The 24,321-nt window shown below is 37.1% G+C and overlaps 1 protein-coding gene across 1 annotated transcript in view; it reads right to left on the reverse strand.

Moving 5' to 3' along the window:
* Nucleotides 1-619: 619 nt before the first annotated feature.
* LOC108740273 (titin-like) overlaps nt 620-24,321 on the reverse strand; it is a 178,816-nt gene continuing 155,114 nt past the window's right edge. Inside the window, 11 exon segments of the mRNA XM_025980141.1 lie at nt 620-1,770; nt 1,882-1,986; nt 2,973-3,047; nt 3,400-3,629; nt 4,026-4,129; nt 5,019-6,322; nt 6,541-9,610; nt 9,880-11,252; nt 11,471-15,212; nt 15,214-19,622; nt 21,440-24,235. Of these exon segments, the coding sequence (XP_025835926.1) occupies nt 635-1,770; nt 1,882-1,986; nt 2,973-3,047; nt 3,400-3,629; nt 4,026-4,129; nt 5,019-6,322; nt 6,541-9,610; nt 9,880-11,252; nt 11,471-15,212; nt 15,214-19,622; nt 21,440-24,235 (18,344 nt within the window). The 3' untranslated portion in view covers nt 620-634.

Genomic DNA, 24,321 nt, shown 5'->3' on the forward strand with positions numbered 1-24,321 from the left:
TTTGTTTTATAGTTAGTTTTCACATTCACTGTCATCATGGGAATCTCTATCACTGTCACCAACATCAACAATTAGTTCTTCTGTTTGTCTGTCTATTACTTGCTCACTGATCCCTATTTTTAAATATTTAATCTACGCCCCTGATAGGAATACTGAAGAATGAGGGCTGCAATATTTATACCTAAAACTGCCTACTTTTGCCACCGCGCATCCACGCCATTTTAAAACTTCCGCCAGCTTCCAGCGTCAGGCCTGTACCGTGTAGATGAATTTGAGAATTCACAAAGCATTGTGGGCATTTTTTATTCGTCGTAGTTAAGGTGGTAACTTTTATTAACTAATCTTTTAAACAAATAAGAACATAAATGAATTTACCTCATAAAATCACAATTATTATATTATATAATTATAAAAGTGAGGTAGCGGCAAAGTAAAAAGTGCTATTTTTAGCGTAATTTTCATGAACCAAACAGTAAATCCTTCATAGGAATGCATATAGGAGTTTTCGTATGTTTTTACTTGTTTTGACTAAAAATTGTTTAAAAATAAATTTGGCGGTTTTGTAGGGAAACAATTAAAACAGATATTCCAAATGAAACCGTTTTCAGATTAACTTTTTAAAATTATCGTTAATTTATCTATTACTTACTTCTGTAATTTCGGCAGTTTCCCATGCTCGTGATGTGAAATCTTCAGGGACGAAGTGAGTTATCACGTCCTCGACTGTTGCATGCTTGCATTCAATCATTTTCATGAACGCCTTAAATCCTACAGTAGAGGCTAACTTGTCTTCATCAACGGTCGTTTCTTCACTCAAAACTTCCGAAACCAGCGCACTGTAGCCTTTACGTTCTAAAACGTTTACTAACGCAGACTGTGACTGTGGTGTTTTCAAAGTAGGGAATTTATCTTCATTGTAAAGTACGGTTATTTCTGTTACGGTAACGCCATTACGAACCAGATACCCAATTTCCGCTAGTTCTTTTAATGGTTGTTCACCTGGTCCAAATTCTTTTGTTCTGGTAAAATCTAATGTTTCCGTAATTTCTTTGGCCATCTTTATTTCTTCACTGACAATAATTTTCTCTACACGCTCAATTATTTGTTCGAGAGTTACTTCAGTTATGTGAGCTTCTTCTAGAACAGCGGGTTTGAGTTCTGGTGTGATTTCCGTTGGTCTTTCGATCTTCAGATCAGTTACTTCTTCTTCCGGCTGAATATGGGTAACTGACATTGATTCTAAACTACTGTCGATTATTTTCTGTGGTTTTATTTCTTCTTTCTCTAAAATCTCTTCCTTGTCAATTTTCCTGCACGAAGCCGTTGCTTCTGTTATTAGAGGTTCTTGGGGTGATAGGAGTGGTTTGGCGTAAGCCTTTTCGTCGAGGGTTTCTTCAATTTTCTCAACGCCTTCCAACGGTAAAACATCTTGTTGTTGCAGAGGTTTAAGTTCCTCTATTTCCAATTGCAGTTTCACTCGTTTGTCTTGTCGTTTCTTCTCAATTGTAACCCGTTCTTTTTTAACTTTCTCCTTCTTTTCGATGGCTTTCTTTAATTTAATTTCTTTCTTTTTGTCGGCGGGTATTTCTTGTACATACAGTTTCGCCTTTGTTATCGCAGTGCCCATGTCACTGACTGCTTTGCACACGTACGTGCCAACGTTTTCCACACTGACATCTTGTATAGTGCAAGTTGTTTTATTGTCCTCAATCCTGACTTTTATTTTATCGGTATTTCGCAAAATTTTGTCGTTGTAATACCAGACAACGTCTGAAAATAAATTAGGAACGTTACTTAAATGACTAGATTTTTGCCAGATTGTTTATGATAAATTATAAATAAATTAGCGAAATGCGAATGTTTCTAGTCCTATTTTATTACCTGGTGTTGGTGTTCCTGAAAATACGCATTCGAAAACAACAGTTTCTTCTTCCGTTGTACGAACGTCTTTAATTTCTTGTACAAAAGTGGGAACACTCTTTGCAGCTAGAAAGAGACATAATTTATTATTGAGATGCAGATATTTATTAATCCCGGAATGTACTACATCACAGCAAACTAACCTTTACCTAATTCTCTTGAACGTGATCGGTTTATATAAGGTTTTATGAAACACTAGGCAGATATTAGATGAAACGCAAACAAAAAAAAAACTATTAGATCTTCATACGTTACCTTAATTGGTTAGTGTTGTTTGTTGTTTTCTTCCGAACTTGACGTGGATTCCTTATCAGATAGCGAAAAAGCAGCAGCTAAACCTTTACATTTTGAACCGCTCATGCATTGACTTTCGAGAAGCAAAAATTCTTGGAGTTCTTCTTGACTGTCGGCAGTGTGCAATTGGAAAAAGGCTGAGGGGTCAATTTCTCTAGGTTCCAAAGGATTTATTACGTTATCGCTATCTTGAGAGGAACATTGTTTTGTTCTCGGGTATGTTTGATACTTTTGGGCAATGGGTAAGGAATCTAAGGGAATAGTGGGGAAAACATCGTACGAAGCAGACATGCTGGGATATAAGTAATTCCCTTCGACGATAGTGCAACTGTCTGACGAAGGTTCAGTTGTTTCTTCTATTGGCGAAAGGACATGATAACTTTGACATTTTTCTGCTAAGGTGGAAGAAACGTCTTCATTTGAAAATGTATTAGTTGGAAAAGAAGGAGAATCGAGGAATTCCATAATGGAACTTATGGAATGCCTCCGAGAATAAAGGTAATCTAATAATTTTTGCGACGAAGTGGTCTGATTTTTTTGTTCGTCATGTCCAGTTAAGTACGATGGTTCACTTACATGACCCCTTGTAAGGGAAGAAGCCACATTAACGTTGGAAACATCGAATACTTGCCTATCTTTTTCAGCGGCAATCGGTACATTGCTGGCGTTCAAGCAAGAAATCGGTTTAAGAAAATTTTGCGTCGGATTGCAGTTGTCACACGAAAGCGTCATGCAGTTATTGCTTTTACAACTTTTACCTTTTAATGCCTCCTGCAATTCTTCCATGTGCGTAACCCACTCTGGTTTTCGGTATTCTTTTGTTCCAACAATACCTAGAAACGCCGAGAAAACATTGTTACCTTGAGAAAATTAAACCTCTACACTTGAGAGATATTTGATTTAAAAATATCGAAAGACAGATTATAAACATTGAGTATACAGAAAATAGAAATCTGTCTGCCGTTAGTTCTAAATCAGAAATATTATTTGGAAATACATATCGTATATAATTTGTAGTTTCAATGTAAATTATGCGATGTATATATTGAAATGATTGTTTAATAATGTGTTTGTGATAAATTGTAATAAATCCAACGAAGGAAGCTGAAAAATATTAATAGCTGCAAATTAATCGTAAATATTAATCATGGCAGATGATTAAGTTAAACTTAAATTCAGTCGTACCTTCAACTCCTTCCAGTGTAAGTGTTGTAGCCGTAACAGCAACCCCAAAGGGGTTGATGGCTTCATATGTAATGTCGCCAATGTCATCAGGGAATACTTCTGCTATCGTTAAAACGGAAGTACCGTCTTCGAAGTTTTCAATTGCGAATTCCTTCGATGGCACTATTTCTTCTCCTTCTTTGAGCCATTTGCCTTCAGGCTTGGGTTTACCCGTGGCTTTTACTTCCAATCTTTAAAAAACAAAGTGGAGTAAGGTTTTTTAAATTAATTCCATTCCATTACACTTAGAAAAGGAAATGCTTTTAAATGTTTTAAAGTTTTAATGAATTGATTTCTACAAAAGTTTATGGTGGTTAACTCTTTTTTTCCTTTTGGTGTATGTTCAAAATGCTTCATAGTTTTATTACTGAAGAAACTAGATTTCCGGATTTTAACGGTCTCTTATTGATGAGCGTTCAGACCTTGCATTGACAATGACAATCAATAAAACACGGTTAGAATCCGGAAATTCAGTGTCTTCAGACGACAGCCGTGAAAGCGCAAATCGACAACTAATCAAATTGTTTGTAGGAGATTGCTTAATGAAAATTCTAAATACTTTAGGTGAAAATTTACGAATTTCCTACCTTGTTACATCCCCTGTTTTGGTAGTTACCACTTCTGGTAACTTCTTGACTATCTTCGGTGGAATTTCTTCGAAGTCGCTATCGTAAGGAATGTCACTGAGAGTCTAAAAATAAATTATGTGTAATAATAACGCAAAAAGCGAACATAGGGGATGAAAAATTAGAAGAAGTGACTGATTTTTAGTATCTAGGAAGTCAGATAACTCAGGGTGGGAGGAGCAGTAGATATATAAAACGAAGGGTAGCGCAGGGTTGAGCCGCCATTAATAAAAAGAAGTCACTTCACGAATGGTTAATTGAGTAATTCAAAAAATATTGTTAAAGTTGTACGTCTGGAACGGGGCGTTGTACAGGTGCGAAATATTGACGGTGGGCGCGGCGGAAAAGAAAAGGTTAGAAACGTTCGAAATGTGCTGTTACAGGCGACTGATGAGGATAACGTGGATAGAGAAGGTTAGAAGAGGTATTAGAAAGAATAGGAGAACAAAGGACTCTGTGGAAGTCAATAAGGATACCTTCCCGAGATAAAAATGTTCAGTCTCTCAGAGCCTCTGAAAGCGAGACTCGAGTCTCCGTTTCTCATCGAGTCTCTCTGGTGTCGCTGAGAGAGACTGTAAAAAAAACTGTTTAGCCTCTCTGAACGATAGACTCGAATCTCTGAACGAGAGACTCGAATCTCTGAATTAACAATTTTATCGTTCGAATCTCTCATACAGAGACTGTGAGAGATCCATAAAAACACCTAGGCAATAACTGAGAGACTGTGAAAGACTGTGAGAGACGCTGAAAGGCTCTAAAAGACTCTGAGAGACTGAAAATTTTTGTCTAGGGTTTTCAGGTGTGAACGACTGGTCAGACACATATTAGAAGCAGAAATAGGAGTTAAGAGGAGAATTTGTTTACAAATACGAAGATTAGCTCAGGATAAGAAAGATTGCAGATGCGTGTCCAACCAGTCATAGAACTGACGAAATTCCCTATTGTTGCTATTACCTTATCTGCTAAGAGATCTTCTTCAGAGCCACTTGGTGCAGTCATTTGAGCTAATTCTGAATCTGGCATGTATTCGTATGCTTCGACAACCAGTGACGTTTTACATACAGTTTCGCCGGCTTCGTTATTAGCGAAACAAGTATACACTCCTTCATTTTCGGGAAATACTTCGCAAATGGTCAACGAACACACACCTTCGGGACTTTGTGTTATGATGACGTCTTTCGCTTCATCTATGGGCTGTCCGTTATGAAGCCAGGTTACCTTAGGAATAGGTTTACCTGTAACTTTGCACGTTAACGTTGCTCTTTCACCATCCATTACTCTAATGGGTGTCAATTTCTCTACGAATCGTGGATATTCAACTTCGGTGGTTCCTTCCCAGACTGTTTCTTCGATCTTACTTATACTTGCTGTGCTCATGACTGATCCCACGACATTTTCAGCTCGGCAGGTAACAGTCTCGCAGAGTTCTGGTGTAATTGAATGAATCATGAGGGTTGATGTGTTTCCTTGGGTTGTGATTCTTATTTCTGGCGATGATAGAACTGGAGTCGGTCCGATGTACCATTGGAATGAAGCTATCGGTTCTGATTCAACTACAGCTTCTATGACTACTGCCTCACCTAATGTTACTATTTGAGGCTCTATTGGCTTTATAAACCTCGGAGCTTTAGCAGCTAGAGCTTGTTCGTCCTTAGAGATTGTTACTGTTCCTAAAGTGCGAGCTTCGCCTTTAGGATTTTTGGCCCTTACTTCATATTTACCATCTTTTATTTTGGAATCTTTTGATATTATTAGAGTTGTTACATTTTCTGTTGTTTCTATATCCCAGTTCTTGTTCGGTTTTATTTCTTTACTGTTTCTATACCATGATATTTCTGGTATCGGCTGGCCTTCGAACTCTGCCGTTAATATAATGTCTTCCTTAGCCGTGGATACAATTGCTTGAATTGGTTTAGTAATTTTAGGTGCGATCATTACCGGTACTTCGGTACCTGTAACAATCTCTGAAGGCACAAGTTTGGTGGTTGTTTTAGCTGTTCCGAATTTATTTACAGCTGTAACTTCATACGGTACTTCTTCAGTTAATGGTTTCAATACGTCTAATATTGCTTTTCCAGTTTCTGGTGTGTACGAAACCTTGTGTCTTCTGTCTGGTTTTACTTCTTTCTTGTCTTCGTACCATTTGATTTCGGGAGTGGGCTTTCCGGTGATGGTACACTCTAAATGAACTTTTTCTTCTGTTACTTGTGCTTTTAAAGGTTGTACGATATGTGGGGCGATACCGGATTCTTCTTTCTCTAAAAACGTAAAGAGAATTAATAATAGCAAGTGACTTCAGTGTTAGAATACCAAAAAGTACATAAGCAGCAATAATTTGTTAGCATTTTCTTTTGCTTAAAAAAAACAACGAAAGCTGTAATTATATAGGTAGGTAACGGATAACGTTTCCTAAATATTGCAGCGAAAGTAAAATATTTGGCAAAAATCCACACTAAAACCTCTAAAACGGAGATACCTAATATGATGAGATTCGCAGTTGTTGTTGCTACACCGGCTGGATTGACAGCTTTACATGTGTACACTGCAACATCTTGTGGGGTGATTGAAGCAATTTCAAGAACAGCCGTATTTTCGACAACAGTCATTTGAACTCTTTCTGAGGGCTTAATAATTTCTTCGTTTTTATACCATGTTATTTCAGGGAAGGGTGTACCTTCAACTTTACAAGTAAACACAGCTTTGCTCTCTTCTGTAACTGTAATTGGCTCGACCTTCTCAGTAAACCTAGGAGCTTTAATCTTTTTGGTGGTCTTAACTTTAGTAGTTTTAATTTTCATTGTTGCTTCTTCCGTTTCAATCTCTTCTGGTTTAATTTTCTCTCTCTTTTGAGTTACTATTTCAAGTTCTGGCAACGGTTGATCTCCTTCGTCGTAGAATTTTACTTCGCGTTCACGTTTAATTTTCTTCTTCGAAATGACATCGACTTTGAGTTCTTGAGTAATTTGATCTTCTAATTGTTTAGTTTCCTCTGTGATTTCTTCTGTTATTTCTTCTTCTGTTTGAGGTTTTGATATTTCTTTTAATTCTATTTTAGTTTCGGTAACTTGAGTTTCGGGATATTCGTCAGTTTGTGATGGTAATTTGGCAAGTTCCACTTTTGGCTTCTTTGGTTTTCTAATCTTTCTCCATGGAAGAGTAGTTTCCTCAGGTTGTTGTTCTGGCGAAACTTCTTGAGGTTTCTTGGGGGTTATTTCAAGTTGCGTGTCTTCTTGTATTTCTTTAGGTTTAGTTGGTTGTGGAATAGGTTTGAGTGGGATTTCTTCCTCCTTTTCTTCTGGCTTGGTTCGTTTAGGAATAGGTTTTAAGTGGACTTCTTCTTTAAATTCTTCTTCTTTTGGTAATTTACCCTTGCCTATACGCAATTTTGTTTCTTCTTTTTTATCTTCTTCAGGCATTTGCTTCACGTCCTGTCTCCAAGGAACTGGAGCAGGTGTAGGTTGTTCTTCTTGAGGCTGTGTTTCTTCGTCTTTGGGCGATATTGTCTCTTTTTCTGGTTTTTTGCCTTTCCTCCATGGTAATGGCTTGTGTTTCATGTCGATATCCTCTTGTTCTTCTGGTTTTTCTGGAAGAATTTCTTTTTCTTTTGCAACTGGTTTGAGTTTAATATCTTCTTTGGACTCATCAGGTTTTTTCGGTTTTGGTATCGGTTTGAGATGTACCTCCTCTTTTTCTTCTTTTTCTGCAGGTATAACTCCTTTGCCAATTTTTAATTTCGATTTTTCTTCTTCAACATCTTCGACAGTCGGTTTAGTTGGTTTTCTCCAAGGTACCGATTTGTCTTCTTTTTCTTTAGTAGGCTTTTCTACTTTTTCGGACAAAGTAGATTCAAATTCTTCTTTCTGTGGTTTTTCAGTTTCTTCAGAAATATCTGCAACTAACGGACTAACCTTGGTAGTTTCTACTTTCTGTTTTGGTATTGATTTAGTTTCTTCTTTTGTTTTATGTTTAAGTGGACTAAGCTCAACAGTTTCCAAAGGTGCTTCAGGTAATGGCTGTTTCGCTGGTTTAGCTTTTTTCAGAACCACTTTTTCTTCTGTCCAGGGTTTCATTTCTTCTATTTTCTTAACAGGTTTTGGTCTTGTAGCTTTTTCTTCATCACGTATTTCAGAAACTTCATCACCAACTGGAATTGTTTCCTGTGTTAATTCCGTTACTTCCTCTTGTTGGACTAATTGATCATCTTGAACTTGTTTACGCTGCTTACGTACTTTTTTCTTTTTGACTATTTCTTCAACCAATATATCTTCTTCTTCCGGTTTAATGTATTCCAATTCCGGTTTTCCTTCAATTGCTTTTGGCGCTCCTTCCACTACTGATGATGCTTTGGCTTCCTCTTTTTCTAGAGGTTTCAGAGGTTTCAATTTTTCTTCAACTTGCCCTGGTGCTTCTGAGGGTAACTGTTCCTCCTCAGTTTTGATAATCTTTTCTTCATGTTCTTCACCGACCTTTTTGCGCCAGCGTTTAGTTTTAGGCTTTTCCTCAATAATTTTCTCCTCCGAAATTATACCTGTTGGTTTAATTTCTTCTTCAGTTATTATAGCTTGAGTTTCTTCCTTCTGTACCGGTTTTAAAGGTTTCAGCTTATCTTCGGCTGCTTCAGGTACTTCGACCTTCTTTGGTTTTTTAAGTGTTATTTTTTCTTCAGTCCACGGTTTAACCTCTTCAGGTTGTTTAGGAGCTACTTCTTTCGGTTTAACTTCTTCTGGGATTTCTGTAGGGAGCTCTTCCTCCTTTTTGGTCACTACTTCTTCATCGGCCTTTACCTCTTTCCTAAGCCAATGCTTTACTTTCGTAGGTGACTCTTCAACAAACTTTTCTTCGACTTGCTCTGGAGTTTCTAAAGGTAACTGTTCCTCTTCAGTTTTGATAACCTTTTCTTCATGTTCTTCATCTATCTTTTTACGCCAGCGTTTAGTTTTAGGTTTTTCCTCAATAATTTTCTCCTCAGAAATTGTACCTGTTGGTTTAGTTTCTTCTTCAGTTATTATAGCTTGAGTTTCTTCCTTCTGTACCGGTTTTAAAGGCTTTAGCTTTTCTTCGGCTGTTTCAGGTACTTCGACCTTCTTTGGTTTTTTAAGTGTTATTTTTTCTTCAGTCCATGGTTTGACCTCTTCAGGTTGTTTAGGAGAGATTTCTTTAGGTTTAACTTTTTCTGGAATTTCTGTAGGGAGCTCTTCTTCCTTTCTGGTCACCACTTCTTCATCGGCCTTCACTTCTTTCCTGCGCCAATGTTTTACTTTCGTAGGTTTTTCTTCTACTTGCTCCGGAGTTTCCGAAGGTAATTGTTCCTCTTCTGTTTTGATAACCTCTACTTCATGTTCTTCACCGACCTTTTTACGCCAGCGTTTAGTTTTAGGTTTTTCCTCAATAATTTTCTCCTCCGAAATTGTACCTGTTGGTTTAGTTTCTTCTTCAGTTAATACAGCGTGAGTTTCTTCCTTCTGTACCGGTTTTAAAGGCTTTAGCTTTTCTTCGTCTGTTTCNTAAAAAAAACTGTTTAGCCTCTCTGAACGATAGACTCGAATCTCTGAACGAGAGACTCGAATCTCTGAATTAACAATTTTATCGTTCGAATCTCTCATACAGAGACTGTGAGAGATCCATAAAAACACCTAGGCAATAACTGAGAGACTGTGAAAGACTGTGAGAGACGCTGAAAGGCTCTAAAAGACTCTGAGAGACTGAAAATTTTTGTCTAGGGTTTTCAGGTGTGAACGACTGGTCAGACACATATTAGAAGCAGAAATAGGAGTTAAGAGGAGAATTTGTTTACAAATACGAAGATTAGCTCAGGATAAGAAAGATTGCAGATGCGTGTCCAACCAGTCATAGAACTGACGAAATTCCCTATTGTTGCTATTACCTTATCTGCTAAGAGATCTTCTTCAGAGCCACTTGGTGCAGTCATTTGAGCTAATTCTGAATCTGGCATGTATTCGTATGCTTCGACAACCAGTGACGTTTTACATACAGTTTCGCCGGCTTCGTTATTAGCGAAACAAGTATACACTCCTTCATTTTCGGGAAATACTTCGCAAATGGTCAACGAACACACACCTTCGGGACTTTGTGTTATGATGACGTCTTTCGCTTCATCTATGGGCTGTCCGTTATGAAGCCAGGTTACCTTAGGAATAGGTTTACCTGTAACTTTGCACGTTAACGTTGCTCTTTCACCATCCATTACTCTAATGGGTGTCAATTTCTCTACGAATCGTGGATATTCAACTTCGGTGGTTCCTTCCCAGACTGTTTCTTCGATCTTACTTATACTTGCTGTGCTCATGACTGATCCCACGACATTTTCAGCTCGGCAGGTAACAGTCTCGCAGAGTTCTGGTGTAATTGAATGAATCATGAGGGTTGATGTGTTTCCTTGGGTTGTGATTCTTATTTCTGGCGATGATAGAACTGGAGTCGGTCCGATGTACCATTGGAATGAAGCTATCGGTTCTGATTCAACTACAGCTTCTATGACTACTGCCTCACCTAATGTTACTATTTGAGGCTCTATTGGCTTTATAAACCTCGGAGCTTTAGCAGCTAGAGCTTGTTCGTCCTTAGAGATTGTTACTGTTCCTAAAGTGCGAGCTTCGCCTTTAGGATTTTTGGCCCTTACTTCATATTTACCATCTTTTATTTTGGAATCTTTTGATATTATTAGAGTTGTTACATTTTCTGTTGTTTCTATATCCCAGTTCTTGTTCGGTTTTATTTCTTTACTGTTTCTATACCATGATATTTCTGGTATCGGCTGGCCTTCGAACTCTGCCGTTAATATAATGTCTTCCTTAGCCGTGGATACAATTGCTTGAATTGGTTTAGTAATTTTAGGTGCGATCATTACCGGTACTTCGGTACCTGTAACAATCTCTGAAGGCACAAGTTTGGTGGTTGTTTTAGCTGTTCCGAATTTATTTACAGCTGTAACTTCATACGGTACTTCTTCAGTTAATGGTTTCAATACGTCTAATATTGCTTTTCCAGTTTCTGGTGTGTACGAAACCTTGTGTCTTCTGTCTGGTTTTACTTCTTTCTTGTCTTCGTACCATTTGATTTCGGGAGTGGGCTTTCCGGTGATGGTACACTCTAAATGAACTTTTTCTTCTGTTACTTGTGCTTTTAAAGGTTGTACGATATGTGGGGCGATACCGGATTCTTCTTTCTCTAAAAACGTAAAGAGAATTAATAATAGCAAGTGACTTCAGTGTTAGAATACCAAAAAGTACATAAGCAGCAATAATTTGTTAGCATTTTCTTTTGCTTAAAAAAAACAACGAAAGCTGTAATTATATAGGTAGGTAACGGATAACGTTTCCTAAATATTGCAGCGAAAGTAAAATATTTGGCAAAAATCCACACTAAAACCTCTAAAACGGAGATACCTAATATGATGAGATTCGCAGTTGTTGTTGCTACACCGGCTGGATTGACAGCTTTACATGTGTACACTGCAACATCTTGTGGGGTGATTGAAGCAATTTCAAGAACAGCCGTATTTTCGACAACAGTCATTTGAACTCTTTCTGAGGGCTTAATAATTTCTTCGTTTTTATACCATGTTATTTCAGGGAAGGGTGTACCTTCAACTTTACAAGTAAACACAGCTTTGCTCTCTTCTGTAACTGTAATTGGCTCGACCTTCTCAGTAAACCTAGGAGCTTTAATCTTTTTGGTGGTCTTAACTTTAGTAGTTTTAATTTTCATTGTTGCTTCTTCCGTTTCAATCTCTTCTGGTTTAATTTTCTCTCTCTTTTGAGTTACTATTTCAAGTTCTGGCAACGGTTGATCTCCTTCGTCGTAGAATTTTACTTCGCGTTCACGTTTAATTTTCTTCTTCGAAATGACATCGACTTTGAGTTCTTGAGTAATTTGATCTTCTAATTGTTTAGTTTCCTCTGTGATTTCTTCTGTTATTTCTTCTTCTGTTTGAGGTTTTGATATTTCTTTTAATTCTATTTTAGTTTCGGTAACTTGAGTTTCGGGATATTCGTCAGTTTGTGATGGTAATTTGGCAAGTTCCACTTTTGGCTTCTTTGGTTTTCTAATCTTTCTCCATGGAAGAGTAGTTTCCTCAGGTTGTTGTTCTGGCGAAACTTCTTGAGGTTTCTTGGGGGTTATTTCAAGTTGCGTGTCTTCTTGTATTTCTTTAGGTTTAGTTGGTTGTGGAATAGGTTTGAGTGGGATTTCTTCCTCCTTTTCTTCTGGCTTGGTTCGTTTAGGAATAGGTTTTAAGTGGACTTCTTCTTTAAATTCTTCTTCTTTTGGTAATTTACCCTTGCCTATACGCAATTTTGTTTCTTCTTTTTTATCTTCTTCAGGCATTTGCTTCACGTCCTGTCTCCAAGGAACTGGAGCAGGTGTAGGTTGTTCTTCTTGAGGCTGTGTTTCTTCGTCTTTGGGCGATATTGTCTCTTTTTCTGGTTTTTTGCCTTTCCTCCATGGTAATGGCTTGTGTTTCATGTCGATATCCTCTTGTTCTTCTGGTTTTTCTGGAAGAATTTCTTTTTCTTTTGCAACTGGTTTGAGTTTAATATCTTCTTTGGACTCATCAGGTTTTTTCGGTTTTGGTATCGGTTTGAGATGTACCTCCTCTTTTTCTTCTTTTTCTGCAGGTATAACTCCNTCTTCTGTTATTTCTTCTTCTGTTTGAGGTTTTGATATTTCTTTTAATTCTATTTTAGTTTCGGTAACTTGAGTTTCGGGATATTCGTCAGTTTGTGATGGTAATTTGGCAAGTTCCACTTTTGGCTTCTTTGGTTTTCTAATCTTTCTCCATGGAAGAGTAGTTTCCTCAGGTTGTTGTTCTGGCGAAACTTCTTGAGGTTTCTTGGGGGTTATTTCAAGTTGCGTGTCTTCTTGTATTTCTTTAGGTTTAGTTGGTTGTGGAATAGGTTTGAGTGGGATTTCTTCCTCCTTTTCTTCTGGCTTGGTTCGTTTAGGAATAGGTTTTAAGTGGACTTCTTCTTTAAATTCTTCTTCTTTTGGTAATTTACCCTTGCCTATACGCAATTTTGTTTCTTCTTTTTTATCTTCTTCAGGCATTTGCTTCACGTCCTGTCTCCAAGGAACTGGAGCAGGTGTAGGTTGTTCTTCTTGAGGCTGTGTTTCTTCGTCTTTGGGCGATATTGTCTCTTTTTCTGGTTTTTTGCCTTTCCTCCATGGTAATGGCTTGTGTTTCATGTCGATATCCTCTTGTTCTTCTGGTTTTTCTGGAAGAATTTCTTTTTCTTTTGCAACTGGTTTGAGTTTAATATCTTCTTTGGACTCATCAGGTTTTTTCGGTTTTGGTATCGGTTTGAGATGTACCTCCTCTTTTTCTTCTTTTTCTGCAGGTATAACTCCTTTGCCAATTTTTAATTTCGATTTTTCTTCTTCAACATCTTCGACAGTCGGTTTAGTTGGTTTTCTCCAAGGTACCGATTTGTCTTCTTTTTCTTTAGTAGGCTTTTCTACTTTTTCGGACAAAGTAGATTCAAATTCTTCTTTCTGTGGTTTTTCAGTTTCTTCAGAAATATCTGCAACTAACGGACTAACCTTGGTAGTTTCTACTTTCTGTTTTGGTATTGATTTAGTTTCTTCTTTTGTTTTATGTTTAAGTGGACTAAGCTCAACAGTTTCCAAAGGTGCTTCAGGTAATGGCTGTTTCGCTGGTTTAGCTTTTTTCAGAACCACTTTTTCTTCTGTCCAGGGTTTCATTTCTTCTATTTTCTTAACAGGTTTTGGTCTTGTAGCTTTTTCTTCATCACGTATTTCAGAAACTTCATCACCAACTGGAATTGTTTCCTGTGTTAATTCCGTTACTTCCTCTTGTTGGACTAATTGATCATCTTGAACTTGTTTACGCTGCTTACGTACTTTTTTCTTTTTGACTATTTCTTCAACCAATATATCTTCTTCTTCCGGTTTAATGTATTCCAATTCCGGTTTTCCTTCAATTGCTTTTGGCGCTCCTTCCACTACTGATGATGCTTTGGCTTCCTCTTTTTCTAGAGGTTTCAGAGGTTTCAATTTTTCTTCAACTTGCCCTGGTGCTTCTGAGGGTAACTGTTCCTCCTCAGTTTTGATAATCTTTTCTTCATGTTCTTCACCGACCTTTTTGCGCCAGCGTTTAGTTTTAGGCTTTTCCTCAATAATTTTCTCCTCCGAAATTATACCTGTTGGTTTAATTTCTTCTTCAGTTATTATAGCTTGAGTTTCTTCCTTCTGTACCGGTTTTAAAGGTTTCAGCTTATCTTCGGCTGCTTCAGGTACTTCGACCTTCTTTGGTTTTTTAAGTGTTATTTTTTCTTCAGTCCACGGTTTAACCTCTTCAGGTTGTTTAGGAGCTACTTCTTTCGGTTTAACTTCTTCTGGGATTTCTGTAGGGAGCTCTTCCTCCTTTTTGGTCACTACTTCTTCATCGGCCTTTACCTCTTTCCTAAGCCAATGCTTTACTTTCGTAGGTGACTCTTCAACAAACTTTTCTTCGACTTGCTCTGGAGTTTCTAAAGGTAACTGTTCCTCTTCAGTTTTGATAACCTTTTCTTCATGTTCTTCATCTATCTTTTTACGCCAGCGTTTAGTTTTAGGTTTTTCCTCAATAATTTTCTCCTCAGAAATTGTACCTGTTGGTTTAGTTTCTTCTTCAGTTATTATAGCTTGAGTTTCTTCCTTCTGTACCGGTTTTAAAGGCGTCAGCTTTTCTTCGGCTGTTTCAGGTACTTCCACCTTCTGTGGTTTTTTAAATGTTATTTTTTCTTCAGTCCATGGTTTGACCTCTTCAGGTTGTTTAGGAGAGATTTCTTTAGGTTTAACTTTTTCTGGAATTTCTGTAGGGAGCTCTTCTTCTTTTCTGGTCACCACTTCTTCATCGGCCTTTACCTCTTTCCTACGCCAATGCTTTACTTTCTTAGGAGTCTCTTCAACAATCTTTTCTTCGACATGGTCTGGAGTTTCTGAAGGTAGCTGTTCCTCTTCAGTTTTGATAATCTTTTCTTCATGTTCTTCGCCTATCTTCTTACGCCAGCGTTTAGTTTTAGGTTTTTCCTCAATAATTTTCTCCTCCGAAATTGTACTTGTTGGTTTAGTTTCTTCTTCAGTTATTATAGCTTGAGTTTCTTCCTTCTGTACCGGTTTTAAAGGCTTTCAGCTTTTCTTCGGCTGTTTCAGGTACTTCGACCTTCTTTGGTTTTTTAAGTGTTATTTTTTCTTCAGTCCATGGTTTGACCTCTTCAGGTTGTTTAGGAGCTATTTCCTTCGGTTTAGATTCTTCTGGAATTTCTGTAGGAAGCTCTTCCTCCTTTTTGGTGGTCACTACTTCTTCATCGGCCTTTACCTCTTTCCTACGCCAATGCTTTACTTTCGTAGGTTTTTCTTCTACTTGCTCAGGAGTTTCCGAAGGTAGCTGTTCCTCTTCAGTTTTGATAACCTTTTCTTCATGTTCTTCACCGACCTTTTTACGCCAGCGTTTAGTTTTAGGTTTTTCCTCAATAATTTTCTCCTCAGAAATTGTACCTGTTGGTTTAGTTTCTTCTTCAGTTATTATAGCTTGAGTTTCTTCCTTCTGTACCGGTTTTAAAGGCTTTAGCTTTTCTTCGGCTGTTTCAGGTACTTCGACCTTCTTTGGTTTTTTAAGTGTTATTTTTTCTTCAGTCCATGGTTTGACCTCTTCAGGTTGTTTAGGAGAGATTTCTTTAGGTTTAACTTTTTCTGGAATTTCTGTAGGGAGCTCTTCTTCCTTTCTGGTCACCACTTCTTCATCGGCCTTCACTTCTTTCCTGCGCCAATGTTTTACTTTCGTAGGTTTTTCTTCTACTTGCTCCGGAGTTTCCGAAGGTAATTGTTCCTCTTCAGTTTTGATAACCTCTTTTTCATGTTCTTCACCGACCTTTTTACGCCAGTGTTTAGTTTTAGGCTTTTCCTCAATAATTTTCTCCTCCGAAATTGTACCTGTTGGTTTAGTTTCTTCTTCAGTTATTATAGCTTGAGTTTCTTCCTTCTGTACCGGTTTTAAAGGCGTCAGCTTTTCTTCGGCTGTTTCAGGTACTTCGATCTTCTTTGGTTTTTTAAGTGTTATCTTTTCTTCAGTCCATGGTGTGACCTCTTCAGGTTGTTTAGGAGAGATTTCTTTAGGTTTAACTTTTTCTGGAATTTCTGTAGGGAGCTCTTCTTCCTTTCTGGTCACCACTTCTTCATCGGCCTTCACTTCTTTTCTGCGCCAATGTTTTACTTTCGTAGGTTTTTCTTCTACTTGCTCCGGAGTTTCCGAAGGTAATTGTTCCTCTTCTGTTTTGATAACCTCTACTTCATGTTCTTCACCGACCTTTTTACGCCAGCGTTTAGTTTTAGGTTTTTCCTCAATAATTTTCTCCTCCGAAATTGTACCTGTTGGTTTAGTTTCTTCTTCAGTTAATACAGCGTGAGTTTCTTCCTTCTGTACCGGTTTTAAAGGCTTTAGCTTTTCTTCGTCTGTTTCAGGTACTTCGATCTTCTTTGGTTTTTTAAGTGTTATTTTTTCTTCAGTCCATGGTTTGACCTCTTCAGGTTGTTTAGGAGAGATTTCTTTAGGTTTAACTTTTTCTGGAATTTCTGTAGGGAGCTCTTCTTCCTTTCTGGTCACCACTTCTTCATCGGCCTTCACTTCTTTTCTGCGCCAATGTTTTACTTTCGTAGGTTTTTCTTCTACTTGCTCCGGAGTTTCCGAAGGTAATTGTTCCTCTTCAGTTTTGATAACCTCTTTTTCATGTTCTTCACCGACCTTTTTACGCCAGCGTTTGGTTTTAGGTTTTTCCTCAATAATTTTCTCCTCCGAAATTGTACTTGTTGGTTTAGTTTCTTCTTCAGTTAATACAACGTGAGTTTCTTCCTTCTGTACCGGTTTTAAAGGCTTCAGCTTTTCTTCGGCTGTTTCAGGTACTTCGACCTTCTTTGGTTTTTTAAGTGTTATTTTTTCTTCAGTCCATGGTTTGACCTCTTCAGGTTGTTTAGGAGAGATTTCTTTAGGTTTAACTTTTTCTGGAATTTCTGTAGGGAGCTCTTCTTCCTTTCTGGTCACCACTTCTTCATCGGCCTTCACTTCTTTCCTGCGCCAATGTTTTACTTTCGTAGGTTTTTCTTCTACTTGCTCCGGAGTTTCCGAAGGTAATTGTTCCTCTTCAGTTTTGATAACCTCTTTTTCATGTTCTTCACCGACCTTTTTACGCCAGCGTTTGGTTTTAGGTTTTTCCTCAATAATTTTCTCCTCCGAAATTGTACTTGTTGGTTTAGTTTCTTCTTCAGTTAATACAACGTGAGTTTCTTCCTTCTGTACCGGTTTTAAAGGCTTCAGCTTTTCTTCGGCTGTTTCAGGTACTTCGACCTTCTTTGGTTTTTTAAGTGTTATTTTTTCTTCAGTCCATGGTTTGACCCCTTCTGGTTGTTTAGGAGAGATTTCTTTAGGTTTAACTTTTTCTGGAATTTCTGTAGGGAGCTCTTCTTCCTTTCTGGTCACCACTTCTTCATCGGCCTTTACCTCTTTCCTACGCCAATGCTTTACTTTCTTAGGTGTCTCTTCAACAATCGTTTCTTCGACTTGCTCAGGAGTTTCCGAAGGTAGCTGTTCCTCTTCAGTTTTGATAACCTTTTCTTCATGCACTTCATCAACTTTCTTACGCCAGTGTTTAATTTTAGGTTTTTCTTCAATAATTTTCTCCTCCAAAATAGTACCTTTTGGCTTAGATTCTTCTTCCGTTAAAGGAGCGTGTGTTTCTTCTTTCTTTACCGGTTGCAGGGGTTTTAGTATTTCTTCAGCAGATTCTGGTACTTCAACCTTCTTTGGTTTCTTGAGTTGTATTTTTTCTTCTGTCCATGGTCTGACATCTTGTGGTCTTTTGGGTTGAGGATGCTCAAGATGTTGATCTGTTTCTTCAATCTCTAACTGCATTTCTGTTTTCTGTTTAGTATGCTTTTTATCTTTGATTGGTTGCTTCGTTTCCTCTTCAGTTTCTCTAATATCTAAAGTTATTGTATCTTCTACCCTTAATTTTAGTTGTTTGTCTGTTTCCTCAACTGTTTCAGGTTGCTTTGCAGTCTTTGTTTTCTTTAAATGTATTATTTCTTCAGTCCACGGTTTAGGTTTACCTTTTTCTTGTTCTGGCTGTTTCGGAAATTGTGATATTTCTTCAGGCATTTCTTCTATCTGAAGAACTGCTTCTGTTTTCTCAGTAACAGATTTTTTCCTTTGTTTTGTCTGTAGTGGTTTTAGTTGAATTTCTTCTAACGTTTCCTTTTGTTTTGAGGGTATTTGGGGCACAGCCTTTTTTAGCTCGATTTTTTCTTCTGTCCAAGGTTTAATTTGCGACTTTTCTAACGATGTGTCCCTCGATGGCCTTCTGGGAACTTCCTCGATGTCTTTCCGTGGTTTTCTCCAACCTCTTATTTCAGATTCTTGCGTAGTTGTTTCTTTTTCCATTTCGTGAATTTCCTTGTGAATAGCATCTTCTGTTTTGACGAAGGTTTCGGTTACTTGCTCGGGTTTAACATCTTTGGGTTTAGATTTCTTCAGTTCAATTTTTTCTTCAGTCCAAGGTTTAACTTTTAATTGTTCAGTAACGCTTTGTTGGGGTTGTTTTAAAGTGGATTCTTTTTGTTCTTCACTTTGGAGGTCGACGGTTTTCTCTGCCAAATGTTTAACTGGTTTGGGTCGACGCCAATCTTTCGTTTCCAAATCTTTTTGTACAGTTATTTCTTGTTCTTCCTGAACATCGAGTTGTAATGTTTGCTCTGTGTGATATAATTTTTCGTGTGGTTTTGGTTTGCGCCATGGTTTGCTTTCAATTTCCTTTGGTTTGGAAATGCTTTCTGCTTCCGTTACTTGCTGTCCATCAATATCTTCTTTTGTATCTTTTCTGGGTTTGCGCCACTGTTTCGTTTGGAGTTCTTTATCAGTGGTTTCTTTTTCTATTTCTTTAATTTGGAGTAGAGTTGCGTCTTCTGTGGTCACAATTTGTTGTTTTTGAAGTTCAGGTTTGGAATCCTTCCTAGGTTTACGCCACTGTTTTGCTTGAAGGTCTTGAGCCGTAGTTATGGCTTCTGTTTCTTTAATTTGAAGCGTCGTGGCATCTTCAGTTGTAACAAATCTTTCCTCGCTTGTCACGCTTTCCCTCCTATCTTTTACCAGGCTGCGTAAGCTCACTTTTTCTAATGTTTCCTTTGGAACCTCTTTCTTTGTTGGGATAGTTTTCTTCAACCTGACAGCTTCTTCAGTCCATGGTATAGGTTGTTGTTGTTGTATCGAACTCTTTCGCTCCACTATCATTTGCCCTTTTTGTAAAACTGTTCTTTGACTCTGTTTTCGCCACGGTAACGTTTCGTCTCCTTTAGGGAGAACTTCTTCGTCGGTTTGCTCATCACCCTGTTGCGTCGTTTCAATTATTAAAGACGTCGTCTCTTTCGTGCCTTTACTTAATCCTTGCTTTCCTTTGGATGTTGCTGTACCGCCACGTTTTTGATCGCTAACCGTTGTTCGAGAAAATTTTCCAATTCGTCCTGCGGGTTGTAACGTTTGTGTTATAACATCTGGCAGCTTTTAATATTTGTCTTCAATTAAAGCGCCATTTTTCAATTAAAAAACAAAGTATATATACATGCATACGATAAAACTGAATAAAATATGTTTATGTGAAATAGTAATTTAATTTTGTTTTGTAATATTACGCAAACGTTTGGCAATTGTCCATGAATGTATATGCATCATTTAATTCGATGCAGCGCCGACTTCCAAAATTATCAACGTTGATTTTGGCAGAACTTTATCAACATAGTGGCCGTGTTGATAAATGTACAAACGTACCTTATTTGTTTAAACACACTTTAAAAATAACTGCCTCTCTATAATAGGTACCTGATCATAAGTTCCACACTTTTTTTAGTAAAATGAAATCAACGCGTTGGTCTTTTCCGATTATGCGGTAACAGTTGGAACTTTCTGAATGTAATAATTGAAATAAAAGAGAACAATAACTTATAACTTACAGACTAATCAATAATATAAATTTTATTAATCTTCTGAAAATAAATATGCCTTAAACCTACAGCAGGTATTTGCCATTTTAATTACCTGAGAAATATTATTGGTTTAAATTCATTAATGTTTGAATTGATATGGAAATACATTTCCTTTGAACTTTTTGAAACGGAAGGGTACAGGTATTACCAATACTTTTACTATGCTCTCTCAGAAATATGTAACTGACTAGTAATGGATGCTATTATAAAACTGACAACAATATTAAATTATTAACAATGTGTTAAAGGTAGGTTGAATGATGGTACTAGTATGATTATTAATATAACTTAAATGTCCGATTTAGAATTTATTACTAATGATAAAATCTTTTGTTTCAGATTAGCCAAAATATCTATCTTGGAACAGTCTAATGAATTCAATTTTAACTGCCTTCACGACACGACACGAACAAGAAATTGTTAGGTATGTACATAGTTGTAACTGGATATTGATTAATTTTTATTTCAATACTTATAAAAATTCTTTTGAGTCTTTTTCCGCAGTTTTTTCGAAAATATCTACATTTCTTATCTACATTTTTCATTTAACTGATGTAATAGAGAAAATTATTAGAAGGTTAAATACGAACTATAAGATGTAAAAGAGACAAACAGTTGGGAAGAATAGTAATTACAATACCAATTTTCATTTTTTTAAATTTATTTTAGTCTCTATGTTTGCTACTATTGTAATAAAAATTTCTAGTATAGAAACGGTGAACATAGATGATATAAGAAACATGTTAGAACATCTGTCACTAGTAGGTATGAAACTGTAAATAATTCTGTGTAACTTCTTATGAATTTTATGTAATGAATCTAAGGGCCTAATTAATTAACCAAGGACCTGATTAATTAACTGTAGTTAGGATGCCAGACCATGATGGATATATCTACGCATAAATTATTTTTAATTAAGTGCTTAAATTAACAAAAACAATTTTTTATTATTTCTACAACTTTTCAGTACTTCACTAAACAATATTTATTGTTCCACTAGTTTCGTCTTTATTGAGACATTTTCAAGGATTCTTGAAAATATCCTAATAAAGAATTTGATTCTTGAAAATGTCCTAATAAAGACAAAACTAGTCGAACAATAAATAGCGTTTTATTTCAAACGTTAACGTGAAGTATTGAAAAGTTACAGAAATAATAAAAAATTAAGTTATGATGTAGCTTCACAAAATATCAAAGATGTCTATTGATTATATCAAAAACAATTTAAATATGATGGAACTTCACAAAATATTCAAGATCTCTATCAATTATATCAAAAACAATTTAAATATTTTTTGGGACTCAAGAGGTAAGATCAATACTGCTACCNGTTTTAGGCTTTTCCTCAATAATTTTCTCCTCCGAAATTATACCTGTTGGTTTAATTTCTTCTTCAGTTATTATAGCTTGAGTTTCTTCCTTCTGTACCGGTTTTAAAGGTTTCAGCTTATCTTCGGCTGCTTCAGGTACTTCGACCTTCTTTGGTTTTTTAAGTGTTATTTTTTCTTCAGTCCACGGTTTAACCTCTTCAGGTTGTTTAGGAGCTACTTCTTTCGGTTTAACTTCTTCTGGGATTTCTGTAGGGAGCTCTTCCTCCTTTTTGGTCACTACTTCTTCATCGGCCTTTACCTCTTTCCTAAGCCAATGCTTTACTTTCGTAGGTGACTCTTCAACAAACTTTTCTTCGACTTGCTCTGGAGTTTCTAAAGGTAACTGTTCCTCTTCAGTTTTGATAACCTTTTCTTCATGTTCTTCATCTATCTTTTTACGCCAGCGTTTAGTTTTAGGTTTTTCCTCAATAATTTTCTCCTCAGAAATTGTACCTGTTGGTTTAGTTTCTTCTTCAGTTATTATAGCTTGAGTTTCTTCCTTCTGTACCGGTTTTAAAGGCTTTAGCTTTTCTTCGGCTGTTTCAGGTACTTCGACCTTCTTTGGTTTTTTAAGTGTTATTTTTTCTTCAGTCCATGGTTTGACCTCTTCAGGTTGTTTAGGAGAGATTTCTTTAGGTTTAACTTTTTCTGGAATTTCTGTAGGGAGCTCTTCTTCCTTTCTGGTCACCACTTCTTCATCGGCCTTTACCTCTTTCCTACGCCAATGCTTTACTTTCTTAGGTGTCTCTTCAACAATCGTTTCTTCGACTTGCTCAGGAGTTTCCGAAGGTAGCTGTTCCTCTTCAGTTTTGATAACCTTTTCTTCATGCACTTCATCAACTTTCTTACGCCAGTGTTTAATTTTAGGTTTTTCTTCAATAATTTTCTCCTCCAAAATAGTACCTTTTGGCTTAGATTCTTCTTCCGTTAAAGGAGCGTGTGTTTCTTCTTTCTTTACCGGTTGCAGGGGTTTTAGTATTTCTTCAGCAGATTCTGGTACTTCAACCTTCTTTGGTTTCTTGAGTTGTATTTTTTCTTCTGTCCATGGTCTGACATCTTGTGGTCTTTTGGGTTGAGGATGCTCAAGATGTTGATCTGTTTCTTCAATCTCTAACTGCATTTCTGTTTTCTGTTTAGTATGCTTTTTATCTTTGATTGGTTGCTTCGTTTCCTCTTCAGTTTCTCTAATATCTAAAGTTATTGTATCTTCTACCCTTAATTTTAGTTGTTTGTCTGTTTCCTCAACTGTTTCAGGTTGCTTTGCAGTCTTTGTTTTCTTTAAATGTATTATTTCTTCAGTCCACGGTTTAGGTTTACCTTTTTCTTGTTCTGGCTGTTTCGGAAATTGTGATATTTCTTCAGGCATTTCTTCTATCTGAAGAACTGCTTCTGTTTTCTCAGTAACAGATTTTTTCCTTTGTTTTGTCTGTAGTGGTTTTAGTTGAATTTCTTCTAACGTTTCCTTTTGTTTTGAGGGTATTTGGGGCACAGCCTTTTTTAGCTCGATTTTTTCTTCTGTCCAAGGTTTAATTTGCGACTTTTCTAACGATGTGTCCCTCGATGGCCTTCTGGGAACTTCCTCGATGTCTTTCCGTGGTTTTCTCCAACCTCTTATTTCAGATTCTTGCGTAGTTGTTTCTTTTTCCATTTCGTGAATTTCCTTGTGAATAGCATCTTCTGTTTTGACGAAGGTTTCGGTTACTTGCTCGGGTTTAACATCTTTGGGTTTAGATTTCTTCAGTTCAATTTTTTCTTCAGTCCAAGGTTTAACTTTTAATTGTTCAGTAACGCTTTGTTGGGGTTGTTTTAAAGTGGATTCTTTTTGTTCTTCACTTTGGAGGTCGACGGTTTTCTCTGCCAAATGTTTAACTGGTTTGGGTCGACGCCAATCTTTCGTTTCCAAATCTTTTTGTACAGTTATTTCTTGTTCTTCCTGAACATCGAGTTGTAATGTTTGCTCTGTGTGATATAATTTTTCGTGTGGTTTTGGTTTGCGCCATGGTTTGCTTTCAATTTCCTTTGGTTTGGAAATGCTTTCTGCTTCCGTTACTTGCTGTCCATCAATATCTTCTTTTGTATCTTTTCTGGGTTTGCGCCACTGTTTCGTTTGGAGTTCTTTATCAGTGGTTTCTTTTTCTATTTCTTTAATTTGGAGTAGAGTTGCGTCTTCTGTGGTCACAATTTGTTGTTTTTGAAGTTCAGGTTTGGAATCCTTCCTAGGTTTACGCCACTGTTTTGCTTGAAGGTCTTGAGCCGTAGTTATGGCTTCTGTTTCTTTAATTTGAAGCGTCGTGGCATCTTCAGTTGTAACAAATCTTTCCTCGCTTGTCACGCTTTCCCTCCTATCTTTTACCAGGCTGCGTAAGCTCACTTTTTCTAATGTTTCCTTTGGAACCTCTTTCTTTGTTGGGATAGTTTTCTTCAACCTGACAGCTTCTTCAGTCCATGGTATAGGTTGTTGTTGTTGTATCGAACTCTTTCGCTCCACTATCATTTGCCCTTTTTGTAAAACTGTTCTTTGACTCTGTTTTCGCCACGGTAACGTTTCGTCTCCTTTAGGGAGAACTTCTTCGTCGGTTTGCTCATCACCCTGTTGCGTCGTTTCAATTATTAAAGACGTCGTCTCTTTCGTGCCTTTACTTAATCCTTGCTTTCCTTTGGATGTTGCTGTACCGCCACGTTTTTGATCGCTAACCGTTGTTCGAGAAAATTTTCCAATTCGTCCTGCGGGTTGTAACGTTTGTGTTATAACATCTGGCAGCTTTTAATATTTGTCTTCAATTAAAGCGCCATTTTTCAATTAAAAAACAAAGTATATATACATGCATACGATAAAACTG

This window comes from Agrilus planipennis, unplaced genomic scaffold (genome assembly GCF_000699045.2).
Source record: "Agrilus planipennis isolate EAB-ADULT unplaced genomic scaffold, Apla_2.0 scaffold188, whole genome shotgun sequence".
Taxonomy (NCBI): Eukaryota; Metazoa; Arthropoda; class Insecta; order Coleoptera; family Buprestidae; genus Agrilus; species Agrilus planipennis.